Source organism: Mus musculus, chromosome 7 (assembly GCF_000001635.26).
Source record: "Mus musculus strain C57BL/6J chromosome 7, GRCm38.p6 C57BL/6J".
NCBI lineage: Eukaryota > Metazoa > Chordata > Mammalia > Rodentia > Muridae > Mus > Mus musculus.
The window spans coordinates 89507024-89534809 of NC_000073.6; the positions used below are offsets into that span (position 1 = coordinate 89507024).

The following is a 27786-nucleotide window of genomic DNA, read 5'->3' on the forward strand; positions in this document are numbered from 1 at the left end:
ATAAAAGAATTGTCTATTTTCAAAGTACCCCCCCACATACACACTGTACCTCTTGCACACATATGCAAAAGCAAACAAAACTCCCACAGACCAGACATAGTAATAGACATGCCTCTTCTTCCTTAAGTTGGATGAGATTTCTGCCTGATTGCAAAGCAATGTACTGGAACTCAGCAGATTCCCCCCAGCCCTGCTGAGTCCCTTTGCTATGCCTTACGCACTTACATGATATGAGGAATGCCTGCGGCACAGACTCCAGGGCCTTACCAGGATTATCCTTCATAAAGCTCAAGAAACGGACCCTGATATAGCTGTCTCTTGTGAGGCTATGCCAGTGCCTGGCAAACACAGAAGTAGATGCTCACAGTCAGCTATTGGATGGAACACAGGGCCCCCAATGGAGGAGCTAGTGAAAGTACCCAAGGAGCTGAAGGGGTTTGTAACCCTATAGGAGGAACAACAATATGAACTAACCAGTACCCCGCTCCCCCAAGCTTGTGTCTCTAGCCTAATATGTATCAGAAGATGGCCTAGTCGGCCATCATTGGGAAGAGAGGCCACTTGGTCTTGCAATCTTTATATGCCTCAGTACAGGGGAATGCCAGGACCAAGAAGTGGGAGTGGGTGGGTAGGGGATCAGGGCGGGGGGAGGGTATAGGGAACTTTTGGGATAGCATTTGAAATGTAAATAAAGAAAATATCTAATAATAAAAATTAAAAAAAATAAAGCTCAAGAAACACAAGCCACTGGGAGAATGCTTAATTGACAGTGTTATATTTGAATGTTCTTAGAGCTACAATGTAAGCTAAAATTACCCAGCATGCAACCCCTCAAACATCGACCTCATGTTGCTTGTCTCCTCGCTGATAGATTTAGACTAAGAGTCACAAGATGAAACTACAAAATAAGTCAGTAATTTCTCCCTAATGCTGTGATTCTGTTTACATAACATTTACTAGAATGTATGATTCTTGTTAGTTTTTGTATTCTCCCCCATTGTTTGAATTATTTTATGTAGTGTGTCTGGGTGTGTGTGTGTGTGTGTGTGTGTATTGCCAGAGGAGGACATCCAGTGTTCTGCTTTATTATTCTCTGCCTTATTCCTCTGTAGCAAAGTCTCTCTCTGAACTTGGAGTTGGGCCAGAAGCCAGCAAGGACCATCAGTCCTCCTATCTTTGTCCCTGATAGTACTGGGATTACATGTCTGTTCATCTTATGTTCCAGGAGGAATTGAATCTCAGTCCACATGTTTCCTCAGCAAACATTCTTCACTACTTAGCCATTCTCCAGCCCTCTGATTTTGAAATTACATTTGTGTATTTATGGGATTGCACTGGTGTGCCAGTGGAGGTCAGAGGTCAACCTGTGGGAGTCAGTTCTCCTCTTCCACATTTGGGTCCCACGAATTGCACTCAGGCTGGCAGGCTTGGCAGCAAATATCCTTGCCTGCTGGGCCATCTCACCCACCACCTCCAGTTGTTTTTCTGACTGCTATGTCTGGTTTTATGTTCCTATAGCCTAGACCATTCCAGCACGAGATGCCACTTTGAAGTCGGGAAAATAAAGCTATACTGGTTTTCCTAAAGCTACTTTCAAACTTTTTTTTTAAACTATAGAATAAGTGCAGTGAGAGAGAAAAGTTTACCAACTAAACAAATGTAAAGCTCTCTGGAAACGTTGAAAAACTAAGCAGAATAAATCTGGATTAGGCTGTGCGATTATGCTAGGCTTCAAACAAGTGGTTACTCTGCAGTGACATCTATGGAGCAGTGCATCCATTGTTCTCTGGAATTTAATTCATTTTAAATTACTCATCCAAATGATAAACTGTGAGATGTGCCTCACTGTGGGGAGAAAATCCAAGAATTGTTTTTTATTGTAGCCACAAGTGCTAGCTGGGAAGCTTTTCAGCCTGTTCTAATTAGGCTCCACTTACTGTCTTTCGAGAAACTGTTAGCTTCAGACATGCGAATAAAACCTTGCCAAGAGGAGGATTGGAATTAATGGTCTTGCCCACTCTGGTGTGATAGCAAGCTTTGCAGAACTGTATACAGACGTCCCACAAAAGCAGAACAGCAGTTTTTACAAGGGAAAGTTTTATTTTCAAAACTAAAAGCAGCGTGGGAATTCTGTGCACTGTAAGATACAGTCTTATATGGGTATCAATATAGCCAATAAATTATTGTTCTCTTCAAGGACTACTACGTAAATGTTTGAATCCAAAACATTATAAATTGCCTATTGAAGACTTTGCTATCATTATCTGGAAGCATAATAACCACACATTACAAAAATATCAATATATGACTCTCAGAAGAAAACATATACATATACAAACATAAGAATTCATATTCCCTGTGTGTCACGTATTTGATATAAACCTCTGAAGCAAGTTTGGATCAGACAAAAATTAGAATTCTCCAAAAACTGAAAGTTTAACTTCCTTGTCAAATAGGCCCTATTACCCGAATACTTTAAAGTCTCTATGCAAAAGTATGCTTTCAGACTGCTTAAATGCTATAACGCACACAACAGTTTTAAAATAATATAGCCAATAATTTTTGCCATTTGAAGAATACTAGGTAAAAGATACTATGTGACTCACACCACAAGAGTCAATGATAAAAAGCTAGCCTCTCCTACAATGAGTGCAAAAAGACCATTGGTGCTGGCAAGAAGACGCATGTCACCCCTCCCTGCAATCTAGGTAGTTTCCTTTAATCCAATAGCAAATCTGGGCATATTTAAGAGGCGTGATTCTAACTGCCACGTTGAAATCCTGTGGAGAGCCATTCATGTCCACCCACTGGTGCCCTGAAAAGATGCCGATAATTTTTCTTTCCCATTTCTGCTGTGGTCTCTTCCACATCCTCACATAGACCCCTGAACCACTGGCCCCGGGCTGGGCGTCACACTGCTGGTAGAGAAGGTCGTAGGTCTCATCTTTGACATCACAGAAGCGGTACACCAAATTGCCGGGCCGGTCATTGTCATAACCAGAGAAGTGGATCCTGCCCCCTGGGAGCTGCTTCGCTGGAGGACTCACACCAATCTTCATGAACTGTCTTTTGTGGGGTTTCTTGAGTTCCAGCAGGGCGTAGTCATAATCCATGCCGATGTCATTGGCATTGCCCTTGATCCACCCCTTGGGCACATGGGTGCGTTTCACGCGGATCCACTGAAACTTCATCTTGTCTGGCATGGCTGAGCTCGAGCTGTTGTCCCCTCCGGCACCATCTTTATACTTGGGCTTCAGGAAGCCCACTCGGAGTTTCTGTGTCCCTTTCACATAGGTTTTCCCATCGTGTATGCAGTGGGCAGCAGTGAGGACGTGCTTCTCTGCCACCAGGGTGCCAGTGCAGCCAGTAGACAACTTCACCGATGTTGAGAAAGGATAATTGAGCAGGAAGTCCTTCCCAAAAATGCTAAACCTGCCATCGTAGCCATAAATCTGCCTCTTCCTGCGAGATCTCCCTGTGGCCTCCGAGTCTCTGCCTCGTGCCCTGCCTTCACCATTGCTGAGGATGTAGATGCCCACCCGAGTCTCTGTGCGGCTGCCATTGGCATAAAGGGTTTCATAGGAAAGGTACTGCTTGGCCTCTTCGTAGGTGGGCAGTGGTGTTCCCTTGTGACACTGAGGTCCACATGAGGAGGACACCTCCAATTTCGCTTTGGCGTCGAAGTCTGCCTTAGCTAAGTTGAGGGTAGACTGAGGCAAGACTACAGGGAGGCGATAAGCCGGCCATGTGGGTTTCCACGGAACGGTGTAGGGACTCACCTGCATGAACACACAGAGCAGGACAAGAAGGATGAAGAGCCCCGGGATTCCAGCCATGCTGAGTGCTACTGTAGAAACAAAGACAAGAAGTCAGGAGGATGAAAGCTATACAGTTCATTTACTGCAGCCTGGCAGGGCACAGCCGCACGCTGGTCATGTTTCTAAGACTGGGAACATTCCTCAGGTTCCAAGCGAGAGCCTCCCTCAGGTAATGGTCTCACTTACATGCAAGGACTTGCTTGACCTTAGGATCATTTCCACACCTCAAATCCAAATGAAGCTATTCCCCACCCCCTTCATGATGAAGAAGTAAAGACCATGGGACATTACAGGGCCACATCTAGAAAATTTACCACTATTCTGTGAACATATGGCCAGCTCTCATTTTTATGAGATTTTTGAATGTTCTTTTAACTTGATTCTATATACCTTGTCCTCTCCTGTCTAGCTACCCACCCACCCTTGGCCCCTTTCCTTCCTTGTTATCTTATTCTATTACAGTAAGTTCTTACATAATTTTCTGGGCAACATGCTCACTTAGATAATAAATCTAAAGCAGACACTTTACTGGTCGCAAAGGCATCTGGGAGGGGTGGAGTCATACTAGAAATCTTATCATTCCTACATGATGCATGCATGCACTTGGAAGATGACATGAGAATTTTGCAGATTTTTGCTTTGAATTTGGAAAAAAATAAATTAGGCATTGCCTTTGATCCAACCTTCAGCAACTTGGGTGCATTTCACCCCAAATACATTGAAATTTTATATTTTAGGGTGTGGCTGAAACAGCTGTTGGATCCTGAATAACCATCTTCACACTTCCATACAAGTAAATAATTGTAGATATTTGAATTATGCTGCAAAATAAAGGGTCAATGTTCAAGATATAAAGCTTTAAACACTGTATCTAATAACCTTATGATTATTGCTGTTGGTTATTCAGATGTCTGTATCTGTGTTTTCAGCTTGTCTAATATCTTTACCTTGGACCTATGCTAACATGTGAAAGAGTTATGGGATGGATGCTCACGTTGCTGGAAGAATAAATTAATATTGCAATTCAGGAAATAGAGTTCTTGATGCTGCATGGTGATTTCCAGGGACAGATATGCATAGATGGTGAGGTGGCTCAGACAAAGGGTACAAAGTTAGATGCAGAAAGTAAGAGAAGGAGGAGAGGTGTTCCACTGAGGGGAGGTGTTGAAAAGGCATTAGATACACTAGGAGATAGAGAAGGAGACACTCAGAAGGAACAGCATGCAAGAGCATGGGGGTGGGCATGAGTGTGAGTCAGCTCAGGAATTACATTCAGCTCGGCAGGGGTGTACAGAGATGGTAGAGGCAGCAGGCAACAAGCCCGTTGTAGAGCACTGTGTGTACTAAATGCAAGAGTACAAACTGTATCCTGAAAGATGTATTGAAAGCCCCGATCAATCATCTCTGGAGAAAAGCAATTACAAAGAGGGTTGGAAGTGCTTTCATCATTGCTTAAGCATCAGTGGGCTCCGGCTGGCTCCAAATCTTCTGGTTCAGCTGACTCAGTGGGTAGGGTAATTCATTCACAGTCAGGCATCCCAGAGCAGAATGGGGGGGGGGGGTATTTCTCAAGAGTCCAGCTAAGGGAACAAAGCATCCACAAGAGGAAACAGTGATTTCTTTATCTTTTTACTCCATTTCTCTTGCAAGGTGCAGATACACTGGCAACTTCTGAGTGCCTTGTGCTTGCTTTATATAAGGTCGAAAACTCTACTGATCTTACCTAACTTACCTGAGCAAGCCGAGCCACATCCCTAATATCCACACACTCAAACGTGTTTTCTGTCCCCTCTGCTATCTCTTTTGCCCCATTGCCTTGAACTCTACTTCTGCTAAGGAAAATAAAAATGGAGAAATGAAGGAACGAGATCCTTAAAAAATTCATTTCCTCGGTATTTCCTAAGTCCTCAAAATTCTACTTCTCTCCATCTTTGTAAATAGAAAAGATCTTGGGTATTTGGGGAGTACTTGGGTACTTGAGAGTGGAATCCTTACACCTGTGAAGTCACGGAGGAAATGGATGTGTGCACACGCGTATTTGTATGTGCTTGCTGGGTACAATGATGTCAGGACTAATGCTTCAAAGCGACCAGGGAAGGTGTGGTGATGCTAACAGAGTCCACCTTACAATGGAGAGTTAAGACATGTAGTGATGATAACACTTTGGGAGATGTGTAGAACGTGGTCTCAGCCTGACTATACCAGGACCCAGCTATACTGAGGACCCAGCTCTTGAGCTCATCTTTGGTGTGAACAGCCTTTGCTCTATAATAATTCCCACTTTGACTAGCCACTCCACTCACACCAGAATCCCTGTCAAATGGGATCTACTAAAGAAATCAGATGTCTCCCTTGAAGACTGCAACATAACCATCCTCTCTTTGCTTGACTAATGTGGAAAACATTAATTCTGTTATGCACAATGCATCAAGTTGTATTTCATCTTATCTTAAGGAGACACAGAATCCAGAGGCCTAAGCTGTCAAGTGTTCCTCTTTTTAAAATATGTGTGGGTGAGCATAGGATCTAAGAGAGGACCATGCTACACTTATCGTAAGACACATATAATACTTTTAGTAGACAAGAAAAACTGGAGTGCTAAGATATACTAATATCAGAACATGAAACGATGAATTCCAAATCTGAAACAAGTGCATAACTGGATAGAATCTGAGTTATCAACTGTACCAAACTTGTCCTACTGTCTATAGCTTTATTCATCTATTTAAAAATGAAACAGTTTGTGACAAGGGTGTCAGGAAAGCGAATGTCAGGAAAACTCTGAAACCACTGCAAACACATTTTTAAAAATCCAACTAGGAACTTCGCTTTAATGAACTAATCCTCTTCTCAGGCAAAATTAAACCCTCTTTCCAAATGCTTTGCCTATACAGCAAATCCCTATTTATTTAAAGAATACTTTCTAACGTTCCGAAGTACACCCCATTTCACAAGTGCCAACATGCCATCCCCCCTTAGTCCGTGTTTAAAAGAGAAGTAACGTCTTTAGAAACCAGTCCAGTGAGCGGTACTGCATGGACGGGTACCCAGCTTTCCTTGGATTGTGGGTACTGGGTAGTCAGTCAGCTTGGCTCTTGTCCTGATAGCCTCTCAGTATAGATGGTCAAATTTACTCCTTGGCAACATGGTAGATGACTACATGCCAAGAACTTCAGAGATCACTTACAAATGAAAGAATGCTTAAAGAGTCTACTAAATGATAGGCTATTAGCAATTCAGATTGCTCACAACTTAAGTTCTGATCACGTAGCCAAGAGTCAGGGAGAAGTTGGCCATCTATGGCAAAGACTGTTATCCACTTAAGGAAAAACACAGCTTTCTCTGTGTAAGATCAAATTTGGGGGTACTTTGGAAGCACTAGTTTCTCTTAGCTAGAAACAAGGCTTAGAAGTACGCAGTGGTGTTGAACTGCATTCATTGACATGATAAGACGATCTTCATTCTACATTTTCCTTAAGGTTTCTATGAGCCTCTGAAAGTTAAAACTTTAGTCCAAACATAGAAAGGGACATAGACTTCGAGAAATTAGTGCAGAACATTTTTCCAAATTGATTGGGAATATCTGCTGAGCAATTGAGACATAAAACTAAATGTGAAGTCCTCATGTAGACTTAAACTGGCACTTGGCTATTAAAGTTATAAGCATCCAAAGTAATTTGCTCTGTCATCCTATTTAAAGTGATTTATACATAGACATTCAGGGATGTAACATACACAATTTTAATCTCTCAGCTAGAAACATGATGCATGTGCTACCTAACTTTAAATCCTGTAGTATTTAAAAGTGGATCATCTTGTTCTTGTAGAGCTGTTTGGAAAGCCAACACCTTTTGAAAGGAATGAAGATTGCCAAACCTTATCTTTCTTATAGCTAAATCTGGATGAAAAAAAAATGTTAGTTCTGTCACATTCCATTTCTAGGAATGAACCTTTGCAGGATACAGGTTCCTCATGCACATAAACTATCTTCTAAGCTTTCCAACTAAATGTTTTTTATGAATTACTTCACCCAGTAGCAAAGCAAAATGGAGAAGCAAGGTAAACAGCGATTTTTCTCATCATACTTAGTAATAGAGAAACTGCATTTCTTTTCCAGCTTTGACTATCTGACTCACAAGAAGACTACACACTCCCTGCCCAGGTTGCAAATATTAGCCACTGTCTAGTTATCTAGTGCATCAAAATATTTACACTTTACAAACATACTTCATAAGCCCAATAATAGTTTTATGGTAGAGGGAATTTGCACATTATCAGATGTGCCAATGACAATAACCTTCCTAGGGACTGAGGACTAGGGACTAGGGACTGGAGTACTGAGAATAACTTTTGTGATTCTCTAGAGGACAGTCTTCAAAACTGCTAACAACTCAGTTCTCCTTATGGGGGACAATGTTTGAATGAATGATTTAACTCCTAGAAGCCAGCAATTGCTACAAGAGAACATCTAGTTTTTCAGACATCTATTGTCTATTCTACAAAGTACGGTTTCCTGTGACCACAATAAAATGTAAGAAAGTACATGAAGGTGGTGCTCATGCTAGACACCAGTTGGAAGAGCGACAAAGGGTCCTCCATGAAATCTGTAGCCAGGGACACTGAACAATGAGGCTTTGCTAATTCCCCAAGCAAATGCCTACAAATGAACAAAGCTCTGTGAATACACTGAAGCCAAGCTTGCTCTCATTTTCCAGAATCACATAACCCCTTAAGGCAAGACAGACCCAGTCACAGTATGGCTTAAGAATGATGGTCTTGTAAGGAAACGGGAGGGGACTTAAGAAGCCCAGCAAATCAAGTACAATCTCATGGTCACACAGAGCTTAACTTCTCTATCAGGTTTTAGGCAAAATGAGCCATCCTAGTAATCCCAAGACAGCCTAGCAGCAGAGCAATTACAGAGTGCTGTCAATGGTGAGACCATGAGAAACGAAATCCCTGGAGTTATTTGGAATTATGCATGAATAATGCCCGGTGCATTAACTCCTAAAACATCCATGGGAGGGATGCTCAGGAGAACCTGAGACTATTAGCACAGCAGACCTGGGCCAACAATGTTCTCAGACACACTAATGGGAACTTTGGCACTTAGGCCACAGGCAGAAAAATATACCTACATCCACTGTCTACCTGAATAGTCATCAGTGAGACAGAAATGAAATCCATATTAATTACCTTGGAAGACTGCTTCCTTCCAAGGTCAGAGAAAGCATGACAAGCTGCCTACTGCCTGTTTATAATAATGGAAAATACAAGTGAAGATTTATTCATATATTTATGGCACACTCAGAAAAAAAATGAATGTAGTGCCTTCAAAAGAATCCTCGGTCTCTTTATCCCGTCCCCAATCCAGTTCTAAGAGACTCTTTAAAAATGTTCACTGAATAACACAGGCTAGCCTCAAGTTCACTGGCCTTCCCCAGCCTTCGAAGTGTTAGGATTCACAGGCATGCACTACTGTACCTCACTCCTAGGAGACTCCTAGAAAGACAGGTAATAGTTCTTTTAAACACTTTCCCCCCCCGAAACAATGTCTAACAATATCCTGATACTAATTTGCAATAGGGATTTTGGAAAAACCTAACTTCAACTATAAATCAAACTCTTCTCACAGAGCCTGATAAGGCTATTTTGTATTGACCTATCTGTCCTTAAGGCATTCGCTAGGACCTCTCAAGTTCACTTACAAGACCTGGGAGTAGCAATTTCTATACTAACCGAGATCCTGAATCATCTGGAACTTTCCACAGGCTACGGGCTGTTTCTAAATTCTCGTGGATGTCACCCAATGGACAATAAAACAAACAGGATTTTAATCAGAGGCTTTTCTCAAGGGATGCTCTGAGGGAGGTGGGAGGGAGAATCGGCTCCATTTCAGGAGGGGGTGGTATTGCTCCATCTAAACACATCTTCCTCTCTTAAAAGTTCTAGGGGAGGGCAAATCTTTTCTTTCAGTTAGCAATTTGTGATAAATGGCTACATGCTGAAGAAATATTTGCTTCCAACAACTGTTGATAGCCCAGGCATAATTTTCTAGATTTAGCACTCAGAGCAAAGTCGGCACCCAGCACAGAGCCTGATCCCAACTTGTGTTTGCTGACTTTTTCTTGCTTGTTAAGGTGTGTTCATAGTCACGTGCCAGGTTAAAAATTAATGCTCAGAGCACGATGAAGTCAGATACAGTAGGCGCAAAACTCAAAGAAAGAAAATGGTAGAGGTTACAGTGTGTGTTCGTGGGGGAGAGCCTACCTTGACCTCTCCAGGGACACCTTGCCATACACAGCTCCACTTGACCCCTAGACAACACCTTGCATCCAAGACAGCGCTTTCAAAACCTTCTTTTCCCCATCCACTTTAAGAGAGACACTGAGTGAATCCAAACGCTGTACAGAGCCGGTGTCCGGGGAGGGAGGCTCTTTCAGGCTCTTGTCCTAAGCCCAGAGTCTGTGCGGAAGCCACGGCAAACTCCCCGGTGTTACCCGCAGCCACCCCACCCCGCGCGCACCCGACTCTTTGTCCGGCTCCGGCACACGCCTGGTCCTTCGGACCCAGCGGGAGACGCCGGGTCCCCGCATCGCACTCACCCGCGTGGAGCAGCCCGCCGGGGCCGCGGCCGTGCGCCGCTCAGACAGGTGTGGGCGCCCGGAGGACGCGCGCGGCTCCCATGCCTGCTCCGCAGAGTGGCCGAGTGCGAGCCTGAGGTCCAGCAGAGCCTGCAGCACCCGGTCCGCCCCCCATCCCCTCCCCTTCGCCTCCCGGGCCCTCCCGCCCCGCCCCCAGCCGCGAGCCGCGCAGCCCGCCGGCCGTCGCCTCCCCTTCCCCTAGCCGCCTGCCTCCAGCCAGCGTCACCCTGCTATTCAGAGGTCCAGAACCCTCGGGCCCCGCGCAGGTGGGTCTCCGCAGCGCGTCACCACCAGCGGGTCCCCGTACTCGATGCCCCTGCACCGTGTCCGATGAACGGCTCCTACCAGTGACTCTTGCACTCTCCCGCTCTAGACAACTTCACACCAAGTTCTAGGGGTCTACATTGCCCAGAGTCTGCTAAAGCAATGCTCCAGAGTGGGCGGTCCCTTCCAACCTTCCAGTCCTCCAGCACCCCGGGTGCGTGGAGCGCCGCTAGGCAAGTTTGCAAAGCAGAATTCAAACTTGTAAGCTCCTCACCCGTGCGCATTCTGTGCGCCTTGAATAGTGACGACCGAGCTCCTTTCCACCTTAGTTCCTCCTCTAGCGCTTCTAGAGTGTACCTCAGTTTGTAATCCAGAGGCAGGCTACCGAGGTTGCAGGCCCTGCAGTTCAGCTGCTAGCATACTGGGTCCCAGAGCACAGCAAGGGATCGCGGACTTGGCAGCTTCCCAGGGGTTGACTGGTGACGCCCCCGGCCTGGTCTTTACTGGGGCACCAGGGCACCAGCTGGTGGAGCCACCTCCTAGCTTATGGTGCCTGTTTCCCTAAATCACTGGAGAAGTCCACACCTGGGGGACTGAGTCAGCCTGGTGACCTCACTATTTAAATATCTAATGCTATATAGTCTTAGTAGTCTCTTAAGACTATCCACACATCCATTTCTGTGAACCAACCCTTCATGCAGGTCATGGAGATGAAAAGGGTGGAGCTGTGGATTTCCCCTCAGGACTGGAGGACTGGAGAGGCCTAATCTTGCTAGCAGTCAGACAGCTCCTGAACAGTAGGACAAAATTTTGCAGAGGTCGTTTTCTTCTCTCCTCCTCCTCCTCCTCCTCCTCCTCCTCCTCCTCCTCCTCCTCCTCTCCCTCCTCCTCCTCTCCCTCCTCCTCCTCCTCCTCCTCTCCCTCCTTCTCCTCCTTCTCCTCCTCCTCCTGCTCCTCCTCCTCCTCCTCTTCCTCCTCCTCCTCCTCCTCCTCCTCCTCCTCTTCCTCCTCCTTCTTTTTTCTCCTGTCAATCCCAGAGTAGCCTTCCTTTTTTCCTGTCAAAGCTTGCCCTCAGAAAGGGAGGGCCTGACATCCTATTCCACACCAGGATGTTAGTGACATGTCCAGTGAGCTAGTGTTTGCCTTGCCTTTAAATAGGAAAGCCCTGAACACATTGTTGAGTAGTGTTTCTCAAACATAAAGGAAACTAGTATTGTCCACCACGTTAAAGGCAAAACCTTCTTAGACCTCCCCTGTCTTAGCTTACATTTTCTTTTTAAACAATCCATTAATGTGAGTGTATACATAAAGCTAGGTGAAAACTTAAACGTTTGAACAACTCAAGAATAAAACTCAAACTGATCGAATACAAAGATTCTCTTCCGGAACAGTAAAATTTAGGGTTTCTCTCAGTCAGTTCTCCACAGTGCTTCCACTCCTGTGGTCTGTGCAAGGCCCTAAAACACTCTGTTCTCTCACTTCTTGTTCTTCCCAGCTCTCTTTCTTGTTAACATAACTGTGAAAGTGGTAATTTCCTAGGGCCAAAGCTTAGCACATAAAAACCAGATTAACTCTTGGTGATTTGAATGAGATGTTTCCCATAGTCTCTGGCATTTAAAATACTTGGTCCCCAGTTGGTGGTGGTGTTTAGGTAGGCTTGGGAGGTGTGGCCTCGACTCAGGAAGTGTGTCACTGGGGGTGGGCTTTGAGGTTTCAGAGGCTGGCACCATTCCCAGTTCACCTTCTCTGTTTTGTGCTTGGGATTTAAGGTCTGAGCTCTCAGCCTCCTGCTTGCCATGTCTTGCCTCCATGGACTCTGACCCTCTCACACTGTAAGCTGGAATAAACTCTTCTCTAAGTTGCCTTGGCCATGTGGTATTATCACAGCAATAGAAAAGTAGTACTGATGGTTATCTCAATGATCCAGAACATGCTTAGAGTGATTCTTTGAGATCACACAAGTAAAACAAATTAAATTACGGGTCTCCCAGGGTTTATAGCTCCCAATCGAGCTATATTTATGGACTTGGAACTCTTTATGACTACACCAACTAAAACCTAGTGCAGTTCAAGAGGTCACAGAAATGACAAAGGCACAAGAATTATTACCAAAGAAAAACCCAGATAAACCCTCCAGCTTCATCTGCTCTTAGTTAAGTAAATAACTGCTTGCTTTAGAGGCCACACGGCCATGTGATGTGTTGTTAGCTGCCTATCAGCGTTAATACCAGAGCTCCTTTGATATGTGGGCTAACTAAACTATTGGCTCCGTTACTTTACAGGAATGGCTAAAATGGCATGAAAGACTTGGTCCCTCTGTTTTGACATCATGTCTATCCTCAATCTTGACCTTGTAGGCTTCTCACCATTACATATAAACACATTGAGCATTGAGAACTATTTTGTCCAAGACTATATAGTACAGTGCCAGTGCTACTGTTTCTATGTCATAAGATCCCACAGTTCTGTGTGGTACCCTGCCAGGATCTGCTCCTGACTAGCATTGTGGCTTTTGTCCTAACCTTTCCCTGCCTCAGTAGCCCCTTCTATACAACCAGGGCTGCTGGGGTTGCGTTAAAGGTTGAATAGATAAATACGCAGAATGTGCTTGAGAATAGTTCTTTATGTGCAGGGAACAGGTAATAAACATGAGCTGTGGCTACTCCACTGTGCAAAGAGACGGTGTTTTGAAGCCTTTTCATATAGCAAGACCTCTGTCCATTTTTTTGACAGTTATTGCTTATTTTTCTTAACAGTTGTAGTTTTCAAAGTAGAGCCAGGAAGAACAAATATTACTTCCATCAATCATAAAGAAAAACTGGGGCACAGACGGGCCTCAGAACACTTCCCTCTCTCGGCCAGTTCCAGTTGTTACCGTCTTCTCCCCAAACAGCTAACAAACAAACAACAGCACAGACAGACGTACAGAGGGTCCAGGGCTTAAACAGGACTCTGGCTTTAGATGTTTCCTAGATTCGTTATAGAAAAATAATTTGGCCCTTAGGTCATCTGCACGGCGGCCATACGGACAGCAACATGATGGATCTGTAGGGTACTTTGACCTTTGAGAGATGTGTTCTGTGTAAACAGCAGGTGTTCCCATGCCGCACATAGATGTCTGCTGTTTTCTTTTTCTGTACTTGTCTGTCTTCCCCCCAGGGGGAAAGGACCCCAGCCCCCTCACTGCCTTCTCAACCCTTTTTATGTGCACTGCAGTTGAGGAGTTAGAAGTGCGCTCGGGGTGAAGCCTGCGAGATTACTGTCTGTCCACTGTGTTGAAAATTTCTGGGGCTGCGCAAATGCCCCTGACCCTTTTGGTGCAGGTCATTAAAAGCTATGGTCATAAAACAAAATCTGACACAAGGTAAAGGGAATTATAGTCTAGGTCAAGGAACAAACATGAGTTAGAAAATGGGAGAGAATCATTGCTTCTTATTATGCCAGGTCTGAAGACTTCCCCGAGGCAATGGGATTTGAATTGAACTCAAAAGGTAAAGGCCCGGGAGTTTCATTTTACTGCCTTTGTCACTTTGAATTGCTGGAGATCGGATACAGCACCTGCTCACACCGGCTTAAAGCTCTACCACTGGGATACATACACCCCCAGATTCTGGGCAAGGTTTTAATATACATTATCTTACTGAGTCTGTGGAACCACACTGCCATATGACGAGAAGAGCATTTCTACTGTATAACTGAGGAATCTGCAAGGATTGAGGGAGCAGAGCTAGGGCTGGGCTGTAAAGATTATGGGTGCGTCCTTTAATGAACACATTATGCTTGGTGGCATGGGGTATATTTTATTGCATGTAACCTTCAAGATAAAAGAGAAAAAGAGAGATATGTTAGTCTGTCATATGCTGCTGAAAAAGAGCACCACGCACTGGATACTTTATAAAGAACAGAAACTTATTTGGCTCATGAGTCTCGTGGCTGAGAAATCTACGATGGACGTGCCTGTGCTAATAAAATAGGTCACTGGGCATCATGTGGTGATACAAGAACGTACATGGCTGGCTCACTTCTATACCCAAGGCAGCCTCACAATACAAATTCTATTCCCTCCGTAAGATTAATTTACTTCGTGAGGTGTCTATCTCGTAATGGTCCCACTAATTGTACTGAGAATTCAGGGATTACTGTTTCCTCCGTTTTGCAGTCAGGACACTGAGGTTAGAGTCTTCAGTCAGGATCCCAAGTTCTGCTCTAGTAGACCACACGGCTGAGGCTCCTGCTGGCCTGTCTCATACCTTAGCTGCGAGTCCGCACTGCGTCCGTCCGGGACTCTCCTGTTCTAGTGCTTCCGATAAGGAGCTGAGCTAGTCAGTTTGGAAGCTATCAGTTAGATTACTTCAGAGGAGATCTGTTTCCTGGCTAAAGCACTCCACAGTACACGTGTATATTGAAATATCACACACCACCGACAAACACCGACGATGTTTATGCTTTGACGCAAGATTGAAACATTATTGAAATAATCATTTCCAGGTGCTTTCTTACTATTTCGGTGACTCTCACAAAGCGTTATGTGGAGCTAGTAGTTTGCTTAGTGAGTGGGCGTTGTCGGCTCTTCATAGTGAATGAGAAGGAGGCTGGAATGAGAGATAAGGAAGCAGATGGGGGTGGGGGGATGAAACCTCTCTGAGCCATAAAAGAGGTGTGCCCTCCGGTAAAACACCTTGCTTGCTCACTGTCCTTGCTTTCTCACCTGCAGTCAGAACTCCTGGTGATGCCTTCTTAGAGTCTGAGTCTGTGACATTTTGGGGGACGGAGAAGCCCAGCACTTCTTTTTAAAATGTTTAGGCCTCCACAGGGTTTACTGTGGGAACCTAAGCCATAGAAGAATGTGGAGTTCTAGAGGCCGGCTGGTGAGCTAGCGTTCATTTGCTTGTTGGGCGGGCGACATTAATAGAGGATGTGACTTTCTGCGCTTCACTTCTCAAATCTGTGCTCCAGGCTAACCGAGGGCTATTTAATGATGTCATCAACTCAGCATTAAATACACTCTGTATTTCTATCAGCTATGGTTATTAATAATCATTATTATTGCTATTATGAGTGTTCATTAAACATTCTAAAAGTTATTGGATGAATGAATCAAATGCTATCAATGCTTACACATTTAATTCAAAAACTCAAAGAATAAATTAGTTCAAGTTGCCACTCAGTCCTCAGATGTTTTTATTACTGTGGTCTATAAGTAAGAAGGCTTCTTTTAGTATTGAATTTAGGAAAAATTATAGATTTAAGTTTTCCCTTCATGCCTCTTCCTTTAATCTTCTCTAAGGCATCACCAATTTATTTAATCAACAAATACTTGTTAAACCACTGACAAGCCTTTATACTTACATTTATTAGTGTCTTAAGGGCAGAAGTTTCTTTTTTCTTACAATGTTATATTTAAAACCTTATGTTGCTTTTTTTTTTAAAGAGCACAACAGATTCCATAATTAAATAAAAAAAACTGACAAGGTGAAACATTAAAAGTATGAAATCTTCCAAGCATCTAATCAAGCAAAGGAAGAATATCAAAACTTTAAAAAATCCTAGATTTGTTAGAGATTATGCATGATAAGCATTTAAAACTAAATGCCATCATCCCACTGATACAAATAAGAGAGGTATAAAATATAAATGTAGCAGATGCCTAATATTAGATATTATTAGAACCTCACAGGGGCACTCATGGGACTCAGTGACAGACAGACGCTGCACTGCAAGGGAGAGCCTTACTCTCACCCTATTGTGAAGACCAGATTGAGCTACAACTGCCAGGAGGGAGAACAAACTCTGGTGCTGGCGATTTCCTGTATACTGAGGGCATTCTTCTAAACTGAAAAATTAGAAACACTTCAAAATAACTATGTGTTTCTCATTTTCTTTGGTCAAATTTGAAAAGTCTCCAGAGGCTAACACTGGGTTTCTCTGGTGTTCCCTAAATCTATAAAGAGTTGAATCATCAAGAACAAAAAAGAAATCAAAGATTTCTGACATTACAAAAAAAAAATTCTCTCAAATTAGAAAACTTTTTTTTTTTTTTTTTTTTAGAAAATTGTTTTGTTTTCAATTTCTGGTTATATTTATCCACAAATACTGGGGTCTCTTTTCTCTCTTACAAGAAGCTTTTATGTGGTTAAGTATGGAGTCTGGATGCTTGAATTCAATGTCTTTCATGAGACAGCTTTTCTGTCTGGCAAATCCTACGCACCCTTCAAGCTCAGACATCGACTCATGTCTGAAGGCTTCCAAACCCTCAGGCACTGGGTGTTTCAGATCATTCTTTGCTCTCAGGGAACTATATGAAAATAGTACCTTCTGGTTGTGTCTATTTGCATGTTGAAGCTGAAGTGGCTCAGAGCACCCCCGCGCCCCCTGAGCAGGAAATCCATCTTGATTTCCTCTGTAGTCTATAGCCTCTTCCTCTACAGCAGAGTCAAGAGCTCCTTGTAAAGGCTCAACCAATTTGAATATAAACAGTTATTAGATAGATTAAAACATAACATTTTAATTAGCTAAAAGTAGTAGAACTGATGTAATTTGAATGGCTAACCATGATGAGTAGGACAGGACTTGTGTGAAGTTTTACTGCTGAGTTCTAATATTGTCCAATATACAAATAAGTCCAAACCTCTGTTTCAGCTTTCTGATCAGCATTGCTTTCTTCCAAGTCATACCCAGGTGATAAATTTAACTTCCTTTTCTATATGGTTGCATTCTAAATGTCATTTGTCCATGACTTGAGGCATCCCAATGAAGTCGTGAGAACATTTTCAGGGAGCCTCTGGATTTGGGTGATCCATTCTGTTCTGAAGTGCTCTACCAGGAAGACCCACATAGAATCCTATTGGGAAAATGTGTGTTTTTTTAAAATATCACACCCCCGATATTTCTTATAGGTATTAGCAGATTATCTTTGAAACTAAAGGTTAATTTGATGTGCTTATTAGCATCCTAAATGCTCTGAGAAGTTCTGAATAAATAAATCTTGTTCAGTTCATTTATTAGATGGTACTCAAGCTTACTTGATTGGGAAATTTTTTAATGTTTTTCAATATGAGAGTAATGTTTTATAGGCTAGTAAGGTTCTAAAGAAGAACATTTGGGGAACACCATTTCTAAGTGTACTCTACTTATGAGACTGAGCCCCTTCTCTTCTAAGATGTGGCCAGCACTTTTGACCCCTCTGTTCCTGGCCATATTTGAAACACTATTCCAAATCCTGTGTCTATGCTCTAACCAGTTTTTGAAGGCCTGGCACAATGTCCATTCTCTAAAAAATATTGCTTATCAGCTTATGATTTCCTGTAGTGATTGTCTACAACTTTCTCGTGGCTTTTTAATTTCTTTTATTATCATTTTACATTCCTATTTGTCTGCTGTTAAATATTGGGCTGGCATCTAGAATTTGCATCTCTGCTGCACATTATTTTAATTGGGCATATCAGTCAGGAACTCCGCAGGAACACAGTTCATCCTAGAAGGACTCAAATGAAGAGACTCTAACAAAATGCCATCTGGTAGAGGTAAGAAGAAGATTGAGGAGTGAAAGAAGAGCCATCCAGAATTCTACGCCATCATTAGGCTGGGGGTTGGAAGAAGGGACAAAATGTCAGGTGAGCGTGCTTACTAGAGAGGGAAGCCTGCCTGAAATTACTGCCAAGTCCACGGAGAGGTGCAGCTACTGGGAGAAACTGTTCCTCAAGAAAGAAGGGATGGACATAGAAGTGCCCCAACAAAGCCCCTTCATCCTCTGATATCCTGGATCTACCAGCATGAGCTTGCAAGGCGGTCAGTCCAGCTGCCTCTAAGGCATGGAGCCAGGGACACTGAATGGAAGATAACACGTGGGAGATACATCACCTGAGTACCCATCACATTAAGAGCCAAACCAGGTTATGACCAGTATCTACCTCATAGGTCAATATTAATTAAATTAGCAACCACATAAAAACATTAACATATTGAATAATGACTGATTCTCCATTTTAGCTACTCATTATTTTTACTGTTATAAAAACTTCTATGAATAAGTGTTATCTAAAAGCTAACAGAGGGAGACATCATGTCATACTGTCCACCCTTGTATGCTCAGCACAGAGACAAGTGATTGGTGTCACTGGTAATGGAGGCCATAGAGCAAGGGACAGGGAGATATTTTAAAGAGAGGGAGCAGGGAGTGTTTAAGCAACAAACTGATCTTGGGACTGTCCCTGCTCTTCTTAGACAATCCAAGGCCCCTGGGTTTTCCTTTGTGTCTGTGGAGGTAAGGACTGCTGTGCAGTCAGTTCCCTCTGAGCACCCAGAGCCATGACAGGAAGTGGCCATCAGTTACAGTTTTAATCTTCCACACCAATCCTATGAACGTCACTGTTTCATCCTGTGTGGAACTTGCTGTGTATATTTACACACAGGTATTAGGCTCCTCTACAGCATTTTTGAAGATTGCTGTTGATTGTTGATCTTCCTCCTGCTGCTTCTCAGAATCCTCTGCCCCTCCCTACCCCTCAGCTGCCTTTCTGCTTTCCTTTAACCAGCATATCCTTCAAAACCTCACTTTCCCCCTTTGCAGTCCTTTTCCTACTTTCAGGGCCAATAACCACAACTACTCTCATACATATTTATATTTATATGCTTATATAAAATCTAATGTCATACATCTATGAAAAGCATTAATAGCTGGAGTCACATATAAGAGATAATATGCATTATTTTTCTGAGTCCCCTCTCTTAATCATTTCCAGAACCATCCATTTTCCCGAAATTTTTATAATTTCATTTTTTTCTCCATGGATATGTAGAATTTCATTGTTTACACATATCATACATTCATTATCAATTCACTATCTGCTGATGGACAACTGGACTGGTGAATGGACAAGTAACAAGCGTGTTGCTAGCATCTCTAAACTTAGAGTCTTTCTGGTGCACGCCCAGGAGTGGTGTAGCTAGGTCCCATTTTGAAAGTGTGTTAAAGTCGGTCCACCAGAGGCTAAGAGGAGAGTTTCTATCTCCAGAAGCGCCGTGCTTCTTGCTCGGAGAAGTAAGCTGCTTTATTTCAAACTGCCGGCACCTGGTTCCTGTTGCCCTGGGCACTTGGATTAGGAAAATTGCAGGAGTAATCAGTAGTGTGATTTTCCTGTCAAAGCCCTGAAGAACACTGGAAGAGCTGTTCTTCAGCTAACGGGCTTGTGGGAGGGCAGGCGAGAGGCCCCTCTGGGGCGGCTGCCCTGGTTCAGGGAGAAGCTCCATTCTGGGAGCCGGGAACTTACCATAGGAAGGCAGGCATGCAGGCAGGCAGGCAGGCAGGCAGGCCTCTCCTGCAGCTCTGTCCCTGGGCTCCGGGAGGGTGTCAGTTCTGAGAATCTTCTCATAAGGCAGAGTCATTGAAGGTCACCCTGCCAGAAGAGTCTAGTACTGACACCAGCAGCTGGCGGTAGGAACCTTCTTCAAGGAGGGGTGACTCTCTTATCCGGGTTTCCAGTATACTAAAATTAGTGAGGGCATTTATCTCCTAGAATCAGTGAGATCTGGAAGTAGTTACTCACATTACTGTCCTTGCCCGCCGCCGGGAAATCACGACCTAAACCACAACTGTTAACATGTAACTCCATGGTCACTGTGGGCACAAGCCTCGTGCTTCCCTGGTGGCCTGGATCCTGGGTTCTCTTGCTTTTCCTTCAATAGTCAAAGCATTTTGTTTCTTTTCTTAAGGCTGCCTGGAGCTCTGTTCCAACAACTACGAGTGCGCAGAGTGAGGGATCCTCTACAGATGAGCAGTGGGTTCATCTGCCAGCGAGGGATAGCAGGCAGCTGGGGTTTTCTGGCTTATGCTGATAATAGAAATGGGTTCTTGGGGGAGGAAGGATTATAGGAGACAGAAGAGTCAAGGACACCACAAGAAAACCCGCAGAATAAACTAATCTGGCTGATAGGAGCTCACAGAGACTGAACTGCTAACCAGGGATCCTGCATGGGACTGACCTAGACCTATGTTACAGCTGTATAGCTTGGTCTTCATGTGGGATCCCTAACAGTGGGAGCCAAAGCTGTCTCTGACTCTGTTATCTGCCTTTGGAACCCTTTTCTCATGCTGGGTTGCTTCATCTTACCTTTATAGGAGAGGAGGTGCCTAGTCTTGCTGCAACTGGACATAGCAGGGCTGGTTGATGTTCTTGGGAGGCCTGTTCCTTTCTTATCAGAAAGGAGAAATGGATGGAGGGTGGAGAGGGGAGGTGGGCAGAGGGATAGAAGGAGAAGAGAGAGGGGAGACTGTGGTCAGGATGTAAAAAGATAATATGTGTGTGTGTGTACATATATGATTCTATTAATGTGGTACCACCCTTGATGATATGATATTTTGTTATTGTTGTTTTATGTAAAAATGAAATGTACTTGGCTTCAGTACAGAAATACTATGAAGTCTAAAGTACGCAAGCTACTTTGATAGCATCACTGTGTAAAATGGCTTCTTTTAGCCAAGCTATCATTCTCTGCAGTTTAAGTTATTGGTAGTTCGCTAAAGTCTGAAAATATTACATAGAAATCATAGAAATAAGCAACATCCACATTTTAAATGGCTCACTATTTTAGCATAATCTGATGAAATCTTGTGCTGGGCCATTCCACCATGGAACATGGATCATTTCTTCGTCCAGTGTACATACCATATGCGCTCCTAATCCCCAAATCACTGAATATCACCCCAGTTATCAGGGTAATGGTTTCAGGATCCTAGCAGTTGCATTCAAATAGCCCTTATTTAATTAATAATGGTCTGCAACAAATGAACAATAATGGTCTGGTACCAATATGCAAGAAGAGTAAACTGGTAATATAGATACAACCAAGAGAAGCTATAACGCACTCCCCTTAAATGAAAAGGAGAACATACAGAAAGATAGCTTGAGAGAAAGTGCAAGCCCTATTCATATAGATTATTGCTATAACTGAACTATTTGATTATTAACTTTTATTAGTCTCTTTCTGTGTCTAATTCATAAAATAAACTTTATTGTAGGCATATGCATATAGTAAAAAAGAGAGAGAGTGTGTGTACAAGGGAATTGGTAGTATCTTGGTTTCCTGGCATTTACTGGGTGTCTTGGAACTCATCCTGAAGGACAAGGAGCTCCGACTCTTCTAAACGGATGACTGGTGAAGTCAGATGATCTAAGCTAGCCTGCTTTTCAAGACAAGAGATGGCAGCTTTTCCCCCACCCCCCTCCATCTTCTTTATAAGGCAGTAAAATTACACTACTAAATCCTTAAAAACCTTTCTGCAAGAAAATTAAAAACAAATAAATGACAAGCCTTTGATTTGCTAGGCTATTCTTTGAAGAATTCATTGCTGACTTTGAGGCAAATTCTCGTCTTCGGAGCAGCCCTCCAATCCCACCTCCAATGCGGAGTTTTACTATCAAAGCCTTTTATCCGCTGCCCAGCCCTGCCCACTGATCTCTGAGCTTTAGGGAAACGAAGTTCATTCAGAGGTTTGTATTTTTGATCTAAGAATTTGTCTTTGATTTAGCCAATTCCTCTCTGACAAGAGGAGAAAGGGTAAGAGAGCCAATAAAAAAATGTTTTGTGTAAAGTTATGGTCTAAAGAGTACTTTGCAAAAGTGTAGCATCGATATAGTTGGAATACCAATAAAGGGTGTTTATAACCCACCATGCACCAAGTGATCCTTACTCCTTGCTGCATTTGCCAGATACACTAAGCACAATCAAACTCATGCGCTTCTTTTTACTGTGAAGAATCCCAAACTCCAAACAATAGGACCCCCAATTTGGAGTGTTAGAAAGGAGACTGGGACTCAAGCATCACAGTTCCATGTTGTGATGCCTCTACACAAGAGAGACTTGGAGACCTAACAGTAATGTAGAAATAAATTATCTTTTATATCAAGAAATTCAAGAACAGGGTGGCACCAGGTGAAGGGAACCCTAGTCTTTGTTTTTGCTAACCTGGACTTGTCTCTCATCTGCCTTGGCTCTACCCACAGTCTTGAGGGAAGAAAGAGAAACAAAGACCTTATACAATTACATCTAGGAGAAGTAGAAAGGAAGGCTAGTTGGAAATAAGAAGAGTCATACTATTCTGTATTCCACTCCTTATACCACAAAGCCTGGAACCCAGTATTTATATGGCCAATAACTGGTAAGGAATGAAGTCACCTGTGTTAGCCCAAAGTGGCAAGTGTCAGGGACAGCTGGAAGAGCTTGAGATAGGGCCAGAAATACTGAGATTTAGGACTAGTCCTGTCCAGGATCTCCATATGGAATCTTGCTAACTGCTTAGGCCCTCTTACGTGTTATCTTTCCCACACTGGTTGAACAGTACTGATGAGGCCTTCTCTGTTGATCTAACAGGGTTGTCTGAGCCAGCAGTGAAGTCATCTCTGTGGTAACAGTTGGTGATGTGTAGCTCACTACATGAGTGCATGTTATTCCTCCTGTTGGCAGGACTTAACCAGCTTTCTAAGTTACACTTCTATGTGCTTCCTGAGCTCAGCAACAATAATTTAGAGCTTGTAAGAGATTTGTCAAAAAAGTTGCCTAACTTTTAGTCTTATGAAGGAAAGCTTATAGTGCAAAATATGGGAAACATGACATTTATAGTAGTACCTAAGAGTGCCAATTTTCTGGCATCCTCATGAACTTCAGTAGGTCTATTTCAAGTTAGCGTAGATGAATAGGGAAGGTTTGTTTATTTACTTATTTATTTAGCTATATATTTATTGGTGGTCTTCAAAAATTAAGTTTAAAAAACAATAAACTAGGCACAGTGACACATGCCTATAATCTCAGCACTTAGGAGTCTAAAATAAAAGGACAAACTTAAGACCAGTCCGGGTTTTATAAAATGACCTTGACTAAAAAAAAAAAAAAATCATTAAAAAACCTACTCAGCCTTTTATTTATACCAATTAGATAAACGTGTATAAAACGTTAGCTAGGAAGAGAGGGAATATATACAATGGGAGTCTGAAATAGAGCTGTGGCAGAAGAGTGACTATCTAGTGGGGACGATTTCTAGAAGGCAGGTGTATACAGCTAAAGCTACGACAACATGTAGAGAGACGAAGAAGTGCCAAGTCATCTGGCTGAAGCAACACAGCAATGGACGTGTCAGACACTGCGGATGCTGCTTCTGGTCTTGTGTCAGGGCAGACTTCAACTTCAAACGTGCAAGATGTCACTTGACCTGGAGACCGGAAGATCCAAGCTGGGTGAGAGCAAGTTTACTTAAGGTTTACATCACACTTGCTCCAAGGATTTGAATGCCTGATAGGAATCCCTAATCCTTGAGTATAAGCCATGTGAGGTCGCAGAATCCGGAAGTGGAAAAGGTAGAGACCACAGCTAGACTACAGAGGGCATGGAGGGTCAGACCAAAGATGCTGAACTTGATTCTGTCCGTGAGACACTGTAATGAAGTAGAAGTACCTTGATTATTACACCTATGCTTTCTGAGGATCCCTCAGGCAGCTTTTGAGTAGAACGATAGGAGGGGAAGAAGAGGAAGCTGAGAGACTGAGATTTTGAACCTTCAAACAAGCGCTTTATGGCACCTTGATTAGATAGAGATGGAGATGACAAGTTGGGTTGGAGATGTCTTGGAGGGAGAAACTACAGCTTTTGGTAGAGAGAGGAAGTTAGAGATCTTGCTGTGGAATTGGTAAAAACTCAATCCAAATTTGCCCCTCAAAAGAGGTAACTTTATTTATTCATATAATTTCACAATAACCTCAGAACTGTCAGATGCCAGGATTCAATCAACATACTAAAGACTTGGAATTCTTAGACCTGGAGACATAGTTCAGTTGCTAAAACACTCAACTCTCAAAGCATGGGAACCTGATTTCAGAGTCCAGAACCCATGTGGAAAGGGAGGCCCAGGCCTGGATTTCAAATGGGCCAACTGGACTGGCTTATATGGAATTGCTCCAGGCCAATGAGAGACCCTTTCTCAAAAAAAGACTGTAGGAAGGCACCTGAAGACAAGCACCCAAATCTATCTTCCGACTTCTTCATGCACATTTTGCAATGAGGAGCAGGTCTTTGAATTGTGGGTGCTTTGTTTTATGTTGTTCTTGTTTTGGTTTTGCTAACCTCTCCCTAAGTTCCTGCTCCTGCCTCTTGTTTCCTGTATGAATAGGCACTGCCACAGTTCCCACCATCCTGACCTGACCTGTGCCACTCCCCTGTGCCTGCCTAGACTGTCCCTTTGAAGCCAGAAGTCATGAGCCAAAATAAGTCTTTCCTCCTTTAAATTATTTCTGAAATGGATTCTGTTTGAAATGGGGTAGTGGTTCAAGTCACAGTAAGAGCCATCAGCTGGATCAAACAGTGCCCGCAATACCTAAATGCTATATTGGCATTCTACAAAGCATGTAAGTATACCAGGGGTGCTTACCTGTTGCGAGAATACTGTGACATTTTCTTCGGTTGTACAATCATTCTGTAAGGTGAATCTCTTGCTCTTGATTACATGGATGTGCATTCATTGGCACCGGTCTAGCCAGGACTGGGTGTCTTGATACAGTAAGCAGGTCCTATAATCACATCTCTTAAGAGGCTGTAGGTAGCTGCAATATATTACAATGTTGGCAAAGCCTAGAAGCATCATGACCTTCATTGCTTTCAGAAGAGTCCTAAAACAAACATGGATGTCAATGAGCATCCTGATAAACAGTAGAGAGGGGACCACTTCTCTCTCAATTGTGCAGCTTCGTAATTAGGCACTGGGAAGTCTGGGGACATGCAGAAGAGATAGGTGATCTGAGATCTATGCTTCTTTCATTTATTACAGTGTTTCTGCCAAGTAATTTAAAAGGAGAGACCAAGGAAGGGAGATTGAATTTGATGACCCACAGCACTATTATGCCTGACATGTAGATGGGCCCAGAAACGAGAGTTAATTTTTTTGAGCAAAAGACAACATGAGAGTGGAAGGGAGGAAGGAAAGGAGGGAGGGAGGGAGGGAGGGAGGGAGGGAGGGAGGGAGGGAGGGAGGGAGGGAGGGAGGGAGGAAGTGAGGGACAGAAGGGGAGAGTGGTAGAGCATGAGAAAGTCTCTCAGAAGTGACTTTCCTGGGAGTGGGCTATATGTGAGCTCTCTGTAGGACCACAGATGGAGACTGCCCATTTGGTTACTAATAGAATGAGAGATGAGGACCTATGCAGCACAATGCATGGCCATTTTACCCATCCTAGATCTTTAGAGAGCTCAGAGAGTTCCTTTAAAACATACTTTGAAATGTTTCCAACTCTCCTTTCACAGGAAAAATAAATCTGGGCAGAGAATTTAGGAGCCAAACCCAGTAAATAAAAAATTCCAATCCTCTGTTGAATATGCTTTGCTCAAAAAATTAAAAATTGGATAGATAGATAATGGCTAACATTTAAAAAATCCAAGAAACCACTTAGAGTCCGGTGCCAAAGCGGCACCTCCCTTTCCCAGTTCCATGTCTGTGCCTGTCTGAAGTTTTAGTTCTAGAGGACTGAGGCATAAGGGGATAGATAGAGGTGGCTTGGAACCCCAAGGCCAACACTCTGCTGAGTTGGTGGTTCTGTGGACTGAGAAATAATCAGGATAATGCAGTTTCTTCTTTCCCACCATTCAATAGTTTAATTTCTAGATAGGCTCAAGTTCATAATTTCTACTTGTTTTCCCCCTTAACTCTGAATACCAAGACTCATTACAAAAGAAAACAGGAGGGAAGGACAAAGGTATTTCAAGCATCAAAGCAAGTTTGACCCATAGACCTTAATCCGAGCGTGAGAAAGAACATTCCAAGGGAAATGTTGCAGGGGAGTGTGTGACAGAGGGAGGGAAGGAAAGAAGAGGAGGGTCTCTGAAGGCTTTGATCCAGTCTGGGTCAGATGGCAACTGTAAGATGAGATTTATCTTTTAGAGGACAGGTGACTCAATGACTGAGACAATGGTCTCCCGTCTTTGACCATGGTCCCTCATTTTTGCTCTGACAGTTCATTTGCTTTAGTAGTTTAAATACCCACAGGCCTGTCCAGACTACCATAAACCTTCTCCCATTGGTGATGAGAATTAAACTCTTCTTCCCTGTCACCTGTGGTACTTCTATACCCTCACCCCAACACAATGCCACCTACTCTGCCTTGCAGGTGCTGTCTTGCTTTACTGCACACTCATTTCATTTATGTTCTGCCTAACCATAAAGCCCACAATCAATAGAGTTAAATCATGGGCTGAATGTGACTGAATTCCTCCTTTACGTTGACTTTCACAGGTATTTGTTTTACTAATGGACAGCTGAATTAGCACTGGGATGGCCAGCTGACCTGACAATAGCCCTGCCCTAGAAGAACTCATTGACCCTGAAGGAGATTGCTGAATTCATAGTTCCCATGCAGCTATGGGTATCATAAGAGGGAAGAAAAGCATAGGCTGATGGGAGCCTTGGCCACAGAGCTATCCCCAAAATTCTTCAGTGGTAATTGGAGATTCCATGTTCTTGCTGTTGCCTGAATTCCCAGAATGGTACCCCCTGACTCCCCCAACCTCTCACTGGCACCAAGCTTCCTTTCTCTGAACTCTAGCATGGCCTCCTCTTTCAGAACTCAAGACACTAGAGACTGTAGGACAAGCAAGATAAAGATTCAGGAATCAGGAGAGGGCTATGGTGCCATTCATGGTTCAGAATACAGACTGGATAACAAAGCTCCATGGTTCTAATTCCAGCATGGCTACTTATTAACTTCAAGAATGATTATACTAATCCTCCATTATCCGTGAGGCATTGGCTGCAAGACCCTCAGGGATGCCAAAATCACAGACACTTAAGTCCTTTATATAAAATGGCAGATTTCCCTATAGTCTATGCACATCCTCCTGAATCTTTAAAACTCTCTCTCTCACTCACTCAACTATTCGTGAGAGTTAATATAATAAAAATGCTAGGTAAATAGTTGATATACTGGTTTTGAGGAAATAACATTCCTCAAATGTTATTTGAGAACATCTGATAATAAAATACATAATAAATACACAAATACATTTTAAAAACATAAAGAAAACATCTT

General features: G+C 43.2%; 1 protein-coding gene across 8 annotated transcripts; it reads right to left on the reverse strand.

The window, feature by feature from the left end:
• Positions 1-759: 759 nt before the first annotated feature.
• Prss23 (protease, serine 23) lies at positions 760-20164 on the reverse strand. Of its 8 annotated transcripts, none has more exons than NM_001360752.1 (2): positions 19996-20164; positions 760-3847 (listed from the first exon to the last, which is right to left on the reverse strand). In NM_001360752.1, exons 1-2 carry the CDS (start codon positions 20108-20110, stop codon positions 2688-2690), a joined length of 1275 nt encoding a protein of 424 aa, NP_001347681.1. In that variant the 5' UTR covers positions 20111-20164; the 3' UTR covers positions 760-2687. The 8 variants fall into 8 exon arrangements, with proteins under 8 accessions (NP_001347681.1, NP_001347682.1, NP_001347683.1 ...); NM_001360753.1 differs by lacking the exon at positions 19996-20164 and adding an exon at positions 11417-11522; NM_001360754.1 differs by lacking the exon at positions 19996-20164 and adding an exon at positions 11001-11181.
• Positions 20165-27786: the final 7622 nt, after the last annotated feature.